This window comes from Colletes gigas, unplaced genomic scaffold (genome assembly GCF_013123115.1).
Source record: "Colletes gigas isolate AHSC1104 unplaced genomic scaffold, ASM1312311v1 Colletes_gigas_Sc00026, whole genome shotgun sequence".
Classification (NCBI taxonomy): Eukaryota; Metazoa; Arthropoda; class Insecta; order Hymenoptera; family Colletidae; genus Colletes; species Colletes gigas.
Window position 1 is genome coordinate 1,548,269 of NW_025106655.1, and position 12,484 is coordinate 1,560,752.

Genomic DNA, 12,484 nt, shown 5'->3' on the forward strand with positions numbered 1-12,484 from the left:
GATCAAATAACTTATCTTTTATACTGTTTTAGCCACAATATCCTACACTTTATCCACTAATACACTGTTTTCATCATTTATTTCATAACAATGGTTTCTTCTATCCTTTAGTTACTAATACCTTAGTGAAATTATTCAGTTTACGGTATTATTTTATATGCACCGGGTGTTTTATGCGATAAATAGCTATTTAACAGTGATTTTAAGCAACTAATCAACAAATGATCATTCCTTGTTTGTTTTTTACAATTAACACAGTCTAATGATTTTATTCGAAAGGTACGAGTAGAACAATCTTATATAAACAATCCTGATTCATCAAATTGTAAACTTTAACCTATCTTTATGGATCGTTTAAGGAATTCTTTTAATAAAATTCATTCTTAGTTTAACAGCAACCAAGAAGAGTATTTACGAGAGTAGTTACGTTATAAATCATGCTACAAATTAATAAGATAAAGTAAATGTACTTAATCTTAACATTAACCCAGTAATCGACACTTTCAATTAATTTCATCGATACGATTTTGGTACAAACATCGTGTTTTCTATTTTTAGTAAATTATACGCTTTATATTTATTGATAGACAGCACTGTAATCATTATGTTACGCATGACAACGTAATAAGATTGTAAAAAATGTAACGGGTAAGGCTTGCGACACAACTGAGAAGTTCAGATGCGAAAGCAGCACTATTTGACTCTAGAGAGTGAATTTTACAAATAAATTGTAAATGAGCAATTATTATACTTCCCCTTACAATTTTTAAACACTTTCGTATCGATATGAAGATGACTAAATTGTTTCTAATCTAATTCTTAGACATTGGTGGCACGTTCTTTATCAATTTAAACGCAAAATAAACTAAAAGATACTGTTCTGTTCCGTAATTCATCAAATTCTCTATATTCGCGTATTAAAATGTAGGCAAATACCCCAAATTTTCTGTTGTTCTTTAAAGTGATGATCGTTGACAAAATATGTTGATAATTGAGATGTTTCGCCTATTCTTTTCTCGAATACTTTTTGAAAGGCATTCTTGCCCTGGTTGAGAACCCATATTCAAAGACAATAAAAATGATTATTTAATCCTGTATAGATCAAACACAAAATTGAAATATCGTAAGAACCCTACATCAACCTACAAGAAATTTATTCATCGCTTTACTCGTCAGAATGATACAATGTTTGACCACCATATTTGTTCTTAAAGAAAAATTCGGTATTTTCAGAACACATCGACTAGTCTCACTAAACATGCTGGCACAAAAATCGCACAATTTTGTCTTCTTATTTCATATGCAAGCAGAGTATCAGTGGTACTATTTTTTGCAGAAAATTTGAATCGTTGGACCGTTTTCGACCAAAGTTTCTCGACTCCAGCGTGCACGCGGACGATCCCCGTTAATGACTATAAAAAAGAAACCAAGTCTCCGGGTCGGCAGTCAGTTAGGGGTAGTTCCGTAGGGGAGGTACGAGAAATTTCCACAGTTCTTCCCTCCGGGTAGCGTGCAACAGCGAGCCTCTTTCAACAGAATCCTTTTCGTCCTTGCTCGATTCGCGAACAAAAGGAAAAGAGACCGGCCTCGCATTTATATGGAGGCGCCGCCCTGCAACTATTTGTAAGCATCCGCCATGCTGGTTTCATATCTGCCGTTTCGGCTTGCACAAAAACACTATTTTTCAGACCGGCCCCAGCTGCAATATGGCGTTTACGAACGCTGGCTGCGTGCATCGACTCCGATTGCAATTGTTGCGTTTCATTGCAAATAACAGCCTCCGCGCCCCACCACGACCCTCGTCGCTGGTTCGTCGTCCCTTCTCCCCTACAGATCGACCCCTACCCCTCTCCGTTCCAGTCGTTCTTCCGTTTCTGTGTACCCGTCCGCGGAAATACAACGTTGCCTAGTATCAATCGGCACGAACGTGTTCGTCGAATGTAATCGCGATATTCTCGTACCTACATCTCGTTTAAAGTTCACGGTGTCGATAGAAGCCTTCAACCTTTCACCGATCGAACCAATCGCCCCAACACCGTCCACAGACCTCACAAATCGCTTATAAAACTCTACAAGTATTGGACAAAACCTGGACCACTACCAGTTTTGAGACACAAGTCCGTTCACACTTTCTTCAGTGGAACTTTTCAGTCGTAGTAATTCAAAAAGATGCACGAAACTAATATACGAACGTTTTAAAGATATAGATCGCGCGAACGGAAAGAGGATCACGCAAAACTGGAGCTCGAAATGAAAAGCTCTGGAAATCGTTCGGAAAACCGACGACCGTTTTAAATTTTTTTCCCGATGAACCGGTAACTCTATATTCGGTCCGATCAGATACGATTGCTGGGCCAGGACGAGTATAATGAGGCGTTAGGTGTCTCGCGACGAGCTCGTGGATAAGATCGGTTCTCGGGGGTGGCCAGTAGTCAGGGAAACGGCAATGGCGACCGCGCGAAATCGGTCTCGAGCCTGTCAAAACACAATAAAACGCGATCAAAGGAAGAATCGGTGGTCGGTTTCTCTGGTCGGGATCCACGTAACCCACGACCGCTTGTAAATGTGTACACTACCACCGAATCGTGCATATACAGGGTGTTCTACTGATCGTACATTTCTCATGCAAATGCAAGTCGAATGTGTGGGATAAAATTAGTTCGTAACTAACTCCAATATTTCGGAGTATCTTCGTACAACGGATTCGATTAAAATGTTTTGACAGCTACCTCGTGAAGTTAATTCTATTAAAATGTTGGCCACAATGGTACCCAAAGTTATTCCGTTCGATAACAAAATGTCGTGCAAAAAGATTTTATTTTACGTTCTATCGACTGTTTTCGCGCGAACAATCTACTTTTCGGTTGTGCAATGATTACTGGGACACCCTGTATATATATACACACAGGTATGTATGTATATAGATACCGGTCCATTGTGCGGCGTCGCTAAAATGCTCTTCTCGCGCCGAATAATGGCGATAATTGTGACGAAATGGAGCGTCATTGTGGGGAAAAAAGGTACCGTAATCGAGGGTGGCGGTGCGCCGAGTAAGTGGCAGATGCATGGCCCTCGATTGACAGCTTCTCCGATTTCTTTCTTCGAGCCCCACGCTCTGCCTTCCTTCGTTAACCTCTCCCTACCACCCTTCATCGTTTAACATCATCGTTTTGCTCGTGTTTAGTCGCTATCGAGCAATTGGTTCCATGTTTGCGCGTAGCTTCTCACGCGACCGAGGAGATAGAACAAGAAATGTATAGGGCGATTCTCCAGTCGGTAGACTTGGAAGGAATCCTAATAAATTCGTATCATCGATTGGACGTAAATAAATATTACAGATAGTAATATATGTACCGGACTTTATAAGTTACAAGCTATCAAGTTAATACGTGTAAGGGGCTTGAGGGAACGATCGAAGCTTCTGGCAATAGATTTTATTGCTCATAACCTCGTCAAATCGAGAAGCGTTAATCTCTGCTTTCCCGATACTCTCCGGTAATCCGGAGGCAGAACAGATACTCCGATGGCTAACTTTGATGGCGAGGTTAATAAATGTCGCGGCGAGGCAACCGGCAACTTTGAAACCCGAACGGTCGAGTTCCGTGCAGCCGGACTGCACAAGGTATCTGTTAGTTTTGATACTTCCAAATACACTCCTAATCGGTTTTCAAACTCTCTAAACGCTCGCGAACGTAGGGATCCGATAAACCAAACTTCAAGATTTCGCGTTGACGAAACGGGTCCCGAAATCCTACGAAATCCACTGACCGCATAAATCGGATTTAATACTGTCAAATTTCCTCCAAACACGTCACACGATTTTTCTATCATTTTCTGGGAAAAATCAAATCTATATATCGCGAACATTCTTGTAGCGTTTCTAAATAAGTTACCGTTCCGACGGAAGTATGATTCCGTACCAAACTGCAAGAGCAATTTGGAAACGTGTATTAATAAAATCAAGCAAATGTCCATTAGCGAAACTAGAATTGTTTCATGCCGGATTTGCTAGTTGGACTTCAGTAATTAGTGTCCTTTATCCAGTCTTTGATGCGATTAAATGTTATACCGATATGCACATCCATTTTCCGGTTTGCAGAGGAATTATGGACAGGAAGATATTGGACCTTATTAAACCCCTCCATACCTTGCTCTATCGCCAATTTGCGCCACTCACGATTACTATAATATAACTTTCTATTCTGAAATTCAGACTTCGATATTCTTTTACGAACACGCGTTGCTTTTTTTCATTCACGATAATATCACAATTGGTGATATTAACATCGATATCAACATATTTCAAGCGCGTAAACATCCGTAGTCTAGCGATTCGAACGGGACGGGTATTAGCATCGCGATTAATTGCCACGGTCCTGATATCTGGGTGTTTCGTCGAACCGTTTCGAGGAAAGGTAGACCCAAATGGCGTCGACGTTTCTGCGGCTGCATGCACTGTACATACAAACGTGACGAACGTATGTATCCATTAAATTCTCCCCGGCTTTCCCGCGCAGAGAGAAAGAGCATTTAACAACGATGCTTTATGCATATTCTAACGAGCTTGCAATCAACTGGTACTAAACATTAGCAGGGCTTCTGGGACTCGGTCCTTCTGACCCCCTTTGTAACGAGGCACCGGTTGCAGAGGCGGGAACAAGAAGGAACACCAGTGGTTGGAGAGCAAAGGAAGGTACCAACCAAAGGAAGAGAAACACTATAGAACGTAGACAAGGCCGAAGAGAGAAGGTCCATTAGCTTTGACGCTTCTCTCAAAGGGATGCTCCCGTTTTAGCGACGTGTACCATCCTGTTTCCTAAGCATCCCTTTTACGCTGCGACGTTATTGCACCGGGGTAGGAAAATATCGTTTCCGCGAAGCTCGGCGCCATCCTCCGCTTAAATATTCATAATTTATAAACTCTATCGTCCCGTCGGAGTTTCCCCCCGTTCCCACCGCTCGAGATTTCAGCAACTTTCTTTCACAACCAATGCCAGCAATGCCTCAATTTTCTGCACAGCAGATAGAACCGTCTCTATTTCGTATTACAACGTTCAGAGGTTAGATGTATTATTCAAAATACAGAATATCGTAAATAACAGTGTGAGCATGTATATAAACAATTAGTTTAACAATTAGAAAAAATGTTGAACACAAATTTGAACGAAGATATTACAAAATTTCGTCGGGAATGGTTCCAGCCAGCAAAAGGGGGCATCGATTGTGGCAGTTCGTTTTCAAGTCGGTGAGGTGACGAGTGCTCTCGAAAAGGGGATGGTCGCGAGTAACGACAAAATAACGAATTGCCACTCGAAAGCGGAAGCGAGCCTCGACGGGGCGCCATTTGTGTTTACAGCGGCGGTCCTTCGAGTTTAACGAAGCATGATAGACTCTTCGGGGATGAACGACGGTCCGCGAGGCGTCGAGACACCCGGATTGTGGTCGCCGATGTCGAAAAGAAAACGGGCCAATGGCACGAGGGGAGGGGAAGGTCGAAACGAAAATTTAGTCATTGTGAAGAGGCTCGCGTTGCCGCGTGGGCGCGTCGGAACCGTAGCGGAAGTCCTCGAGATCTCCGGAGTGCACCTTCTTGATTCCGGTCGCGGTCCAGTCTGCGGCCGAAACGTGACCGTTTGGCCGTGTAACAGGATTAGAGGGGGATAGATTAAATTCGAGATATTTGGCTCGACCGTTTCTACCCCTCTCTTTCTCCCTTTCGGTTTCTTGCGTCCTCTGCGACCGCAACAGTAGGATTTACGCCAATATTTTTGGTATTTAGCCTTTGTTGCCGGACAGCGGCCATTGTCGCGCGAAACGATGGGCGTGGAGTTGCAGCTTGAAAGGGAACCGGCCACCTTCTTTCCTTTCTACGTCTCTTTTCGGCGACAAAAGGACCCCGTGGCCCCGATACTTAATTCGCCGCGTTCGACTGACTCTCGAATTTGCCACGCTTCTGTCATCCCTTTTCTCCGCTAACCGTCGACTAATTGGTCGACGTTCATTTTTACAGTGAATGACGGTTTCACAATGATTCGATAAAACGATGACACCGTGTACACTAAGAGACCAGGGTCAATAGTAACACGTGTTAAATAGTTTAGGATCTATCGTAACGATTATCGTAAATATTGAACATACGATACAATACTATAATTGAAGTACATATATCCATGTATCAACAATACAATTAAGAACCCTACGAAAAATTGTTAGGAACATCCACCGCGAGCTTCGTCGAAATGTTTCGAATATAAAATATTAAATTCGTTAGAAGGAAGGTATGCTTCGATCTAGGATCGAAGAGACTGCAAAGAGGGGTGGAAAAAATGGACGATAGTTCTCTAGATATAGCACGTCGATCGGCGATTCTGAATACAAGATCAAAGCCGCGGTGCGATGATGGTTAACGTCCAAATGTCGCCAACGACAGCGAAGTTTCGGATGAATATTTCAGGATAACCGCCGTCGATGGGATCCTGTTGATGCTGCAATCCCCCCATGTTGTTCCCGCAAAGAGCATTTGTGTAATCTATCAGTACGTCCGGGACTTTTAGGGATGAAACCCTTTTGTCGCTTGCGCGAGGTGCTTAAGCGGTTGGTTAAGTTGGAAATGGGGTGCTGACGACGTGCACACGCAAATCACACTGAAGGGGGTTTCGATCTAGCCGACAAAGAAAAAGAAAATTGTTATTAGGCACCATTGTGTACTGGTAGTTATTAATCGTTAACGTTAAGAAAACTTTTCCTGAAGAATTTCGAGGTTTGAGATTCACGGGAAACTGTCTGGTTAAAAACGAAGCTAGACATGTACGATTAAACGATCGTTTTGGTACGAGCAACAATCCAATATCGCTTTCACGTATGACGTTGCAGTTCTCAGATCGAACGAAAGCCATCGGGACCCACGAAACTGTTGTTCCTGCAGAGTTAGGATGCCAGAGCATCGGTCTCTGGCCAGCAAAGAGAGCTCCACTGTGGCTCGTATTTAGAGAACCTACGAAAACACTCGAGCTGTTGCGACAGCCGTCCACAACCGTGTCTATGTTTCAGATTGTTCCAGCCATTGTATCCTCCCGGCGGTCCGTTAATAATAACGTGTATTTATCTCGAGAGTGTCATGATTCTTTCGAACCTCTCCATTCATCGGGTCCGGCGAATCTCCTCTTGAGAATCGGAACGTGTCATGCCCGGAAAACTCGACTATGTAAATTACTGCGCGTTGTAAATCAAATGTTACACTATCGAATCTATTTTCTGTGTTAAAGTAACTCGAAAGACTGGAAATCTCGATTCTAAACATGAAATACGAAGACTACCCCTCGATATTACCAAGTCCTTTAAAACAAAGGGTTTCAGATACTTTTCTTTAAAATAGACACCGTATTGGTACAAATCTAAGAATTTATGGTGATTTTTACAATGTATTGGATTTTTGTGTTTCTTTCGTTGAGACTTGAAATTTAAACAAAAAATGAATTCGATCCGACAACTTTGAAATTTTAAAATTTAAAGTCATTTTTTTCAAAAATGGCTGGCCATAAACGTCTAGTGTTTTACAGATTACATGTTTTACAGATGGACATCAGCCCCTACAACTCTGCCTTTGGTTCAAATCCCAGGTTGACAGGTCGTGACCTTCCCTTGTAAGATGGAATGTTTTATTTCAACTATTTCAAGATTAAAATGTAATTTATCTTGTGGGTTCGAATAAAATTTGCCAAAAATAGAAAACTGTCCTACACGAAATAAAACGAAAGAGCTGCGTCACCGTGAACGACTCGTGCGGGAAACAATAATAAAAAGCAACGGAACCGAGAAAAGACCAATGAGGGTCGATAAGGAGCATGATCGGTGTATGGTAGATATCTTGATATCGCGATCGAAGGACATTGATATTATCGAGGCAGCTGTCGCGTGCCGTGGCGGTCCTCAATAGCGGCGGTCGTCTCCTGGTCGAAGTCGACAACAAAGGGGATCCCCTGTTTAGTTAATCGTTCTCCATAATGGAAACTGAAAGGGGTCCTACTACGAGTCGCGTTGTAACGTTAAATATGTACATGCGAGCGGACATATCGCAGGGTGCAAGCAAACCGTGCATAGTGTTCTTTGTAATAGAACGCCGACCGCGGATCACGAGATTAAAACTGTAGAAAGTTTCGTGATTAAACGGGTGATGAGTTTAGTCAAATGGAAGAAAGGTTGCCCGACCAAACAGTTGGTTTGCGATACGTTGGGTTTCTAATCGTCCTTACCGACTAAACTTGTCTACGAATTGAATGGAGAGAAATCGAAACGACGCAATTAATATATGAAACTTTAGTGACAGCGAACGTTTCGATGGAAATATGGAATACGACCGTGCATCTGCGTGCCAAGTACGGTTTGGCAGCTGTAAAAATTAACCAACGATACAAAGAATCCGAGGGAAACGGTTGTGTGGACGTTTGTCGTGCTCGCGCTCTTCGGGTTGGTGTTTCGTATAAAAGTGCGGGGACAGGTAGACTTTGCGCGAAAGCGGATTGGATTAGGATTTGGCAGAAAGGGCGGTGGAGTAGGTCGAACCCAATTTGCATGCCATAAACCACGTCGGTTCGTGAGATTGGATTTTAAAAGAGTAACGAAGAACCTGCTGAGGCCAACGTGTACAACTTTTCCTTCCACGGTCGACTCTTACGCGGTATAGTCCATTTTGTTTACATTTTCTACCCTAAAAGGTGCTTCTTATCAAAGGCAGACAAAATTCTTCTCTAGGCTAAATAAGAACGTTTCTTCGAAATTTTTAGACGAAAAAATTTAGTAATTTTCAAGAATGATCCATAAAAAAGTCCTTTTACGACACTGATTCTGATTCTGATTCTGTTCAATTAGAAAATAGTCAACGTTGTTGTTCGAACCGGTCGTTTCTGAAAATACTATGGAGCATTCTCGGGGGACAGTGATAAGGAGACAAATTCGTGGACAGATGTACGAACATGTGTTTCGACGTGGCGCTAAATAGGTGGTAACACTCGACGGGTTTATTCGTTCTGTCACCAGACCCGACGTGGCATGAAACTGCACACTTATTTCTCGTATTACACCCACGTACTATTGGGTAATCATCGTATAATAGCCGAATAATAATTTCTGCGCGGAGGGTCGCCGCGACCAGTAGTAGGATAAATAAGAAAGGAGCCCGTAGGCTAGGGGACCAATATGGGCGCCTTAAACGCGGAACAGCACCCCCTTGCTACACCAGAGGCTATCTAACCCCACAGCGATGTTTATTATTCACTTAGGATGCTCACCGGTCTATTTGTTCCCGGCTGAGCTCGAGAAGATCGACTTACCCCTTCAAAAGGGCGACAAACCAACGAGCAAGTGTCGAAAATATCGTATATCGCCTTCGTTCGAACGATTCTGAATTTCGTTTCCAACTAAACTCCATTTTGCGTAAGATCATGCAAATCTGCCTTGTAAGAAGAAATATCTTTTTTATTTACGAATGGAAGTTCATCGACAATGAATAGTAGAACAAAACTGTAAACACGACGCATTTATCCCTCGTTGTTCGTAATTATCGATAAAACTAATTAATTCTCGAATACATTTGCCTGGCTTCCATTCATTAACAACGGTTATTAAAGGGTCGAAAGCACAGCCAAAAGCAAATAACGTTAATTTCCAATGATTTCGTCGAAAACAAGCTGTTCCGACCACCCTGTACACGAATAGTTATCGAATCGACGGAACGCAACAAAAATGACACGTTGTAAACTTCGTGTAATTAGCGTCGCAACAGTCACGTTCAGATGGTTTATATAAATATACATAACGCCGTTATTTTTTATTTTTAAACAAATATTCAGAGGACACATTTCGTCGCTGCTTCGCGATTAATTAACGTGAAATCATGAGTCAGGGATACGTCCGTGGACGCGACTGAAACAATTCCGTGCAACAGTTCGATTATGCCATTTACCAGACCGAAGAAAACCTGCAATTAACGAGCCAGCAGGATTCTACGAAATGGAATATAATCGCGAGCCCTGTCCCTGGAGGATAGTGGATGATTGCGGGGGCGCGTTCACTATGGGCACCATTTGCGGATCACTCTTTCAGGTGAGTCGTCTATAGGCGTACAAAATGACAAAACTAGTCAACAGCGACGAGTATACACTTTTGGAAAGCCAGGGATGATAAAAAGGATTGTAATTCGCAGAATTTGTAATATTTTTACTTGTCAAAAATAGTATGAGTGCTCAAAATATAAATCAATATACAGGGTGTTTGGTCACCCCTAGGAAAAATTGTAATGGGAGATTCAACGGGCCAAAATAGGACGAAAATCAAGAATACCAAGAGATGCCAAGTAAAGAACGTTTAAATGATGTTAATTGAATGATTAGAAACATTGATCAAAGATGAATGAACAAACGATTATAAGAGTTATACAGGGTGTAAAACCATTCAATATTTATAGGGTATATACATTGTACTGAGTAAAAAAGCTTTAGTAAACATAGATCGAAAGGTCAACCGTTTCTGAGATATAAACATTTTTGTTTGCTATTATCATAATTGACTTGCTACTGAATTTACGATGTTTACGGAAGATTTTCCACGTGTCCACCTTCCATTTCTACACACGCTTGGGATCTTCTTTTTACAGAGTCGCGAACTCTCTCGAAAATTTCACATTTCTGTCGAATTGTTTGACAAGAATGGTGGATTCGGTTACGTAATTCTTCTAAGTCATTTATCGGAGAGGAAGTAGGCTTTTTAAATATCGCCATAAGAAGGAGTCCAAAGGGTTTAAATCGGGGGATCGAGGAGGCCATGCAACTGGTCCACCACGTATAAATGGTCTCTCATATTACGCACAAAATGAGGTGGCACCCCATCATGCATGTACCACATCGATAATCTTTCTGCTAAAGGCATACCATAGAAGTAAAGAGGTAATGTATTCACCAAGAAGTTGAAACAAGCAACTAAGTCAATCGTGATACTAGCAAACAAAAATGATTATATCTCAAAAACGGTTGACCTTTCGACCTATGTTTACTAAAGCTTCTTTGCTCAGTATAGTGTATCCTATATACCATACAAATATTGGAATGGTTTTTTTTAAACACCGTGTAGAAGCCATAAAGCGTTCGATGGTGCTCTACGTAAAATAATTCAGAACAACGTAGTATCCCGGAATGAACATTAAATCTAAACAAGATCAGACCATTGACTACCCTGTTAACAAAGAGTAGGCTTCTTTTCCGCGATGTTCACGTGTGGTTAATTTCGTCAGAACGTAATCGTAATTGTGAGAATATCTAGGCACAGGACCACCGCTATGATTGCTCAGTACAGTGTATCCTATATACCATATAAATATTGAATGGTTTTTTTTAACACCCTCTAGACACCTTAAAGCGTTCGATGATGCTCCACGTAAAATAATTCAGAACGACGTAGTGTCCCGGAAGGAACATTAAATCTAAACGAGACCAGACCATTGACTACCCTGTTAACAAAGAGTAGGCTTCTTTTCCGCGATGTTCACGTGTGGTCAATTGCGTCAGAACGTAATCGTAATTGTGAGAATATTTAGGCACAGGACCATCGCTATGAATGCAATATCGTGTATTGGGTGTTGTTTCTGGTTGTAGAGCGTTATTGGATTCCGAAACGCGCCGTCGGGGATCAAGAGGAGGCTCGGCGGAGGGCTGATGGCGGTGAAGAACCGAGCGCCTCAAGTGGCCGGGAACTTCGCCGTTTGGGGTGGTCTTTTCTCCGCGATCGAGTGCACCTTGATACGATGTCGTTCGAAGGACGATCCGTGGAACTCGATACTGAGCGGGGCTCTGACCGGCGGCGTCCTGGCTGCCAGGACAGGGATCCCGTCGATGATAGGAAGCGCCACGGTCGGAGGTATCTTCCTGGCGCTCGTCGAGGGATTCGGTATCATGGCCACGCGACTTCACGCGGACACCTTCGCCCAGGACATGCATATGTTCGACGTGGAGAACCTACCGGAGTTCAACGGGCTCTCGCCGAGGACGAGGGTGGGTTACGGCGGGGCACCGATCGCGGAAGAGATCCCACCCAGACAGATAAACGGTACCAACGGCATGGACGTTGACAGAATCGCCAAAGGCAGATGAGACTCTCGTTTGTCGGTGAATTTTAGTGAATTTTGCGACCCTCTAAGCTCCGTGCCACGCATGGAACAGAGATTGTAATTGTACTTTTTTGTGAATTTATTTTGTGAAAGAAACTGTCTTTACAAATTCCTGTCGTTTTCTCGCATTCTGATAAAATTACATCGACACCCATTGGCAGTCATTGGGTAGTGAAAATTAAATCGGTAATACACGGAGATTTTATTCGCAAATAATACAAATCTTAGATTCGTAAATTCGATTATTTAGCTAAACCGATATTCTGACGAGCAAAAGCGTAGCTAGAAGCTAGTTTACGAGAGAATCTAACGTTTCTATTCGCGTAT

The 12,484-nt window shown here is 42.4% G+C and overlaps 1 protein-coding gene across 1 annotated transcript; it reads left to right on the forward strand.

Moving 5' to 3' along the window:
* The first annotated feature begins 10,008 nt into the window (after nt 1-10,008).
* On the forward strand, nt 10,009-12,140 carry LOC122401590 (mitochondrial import inner membrane translocase subunit Tim17-A-like). The gene is made up of 2 exons (XM_043403814.1): nt 10,009-10,101; nt 11,646-12,140. Exons 1-2 carry the CDS (start codon nt 10,009-10,011, stop codon nt 12,138-12,140), a joined length of 588 nt encoding a protein of 195 aa, XP_043259749.1.
* Nucleotides 12,141-12,484: the final 344 nt, after the last annotated feature.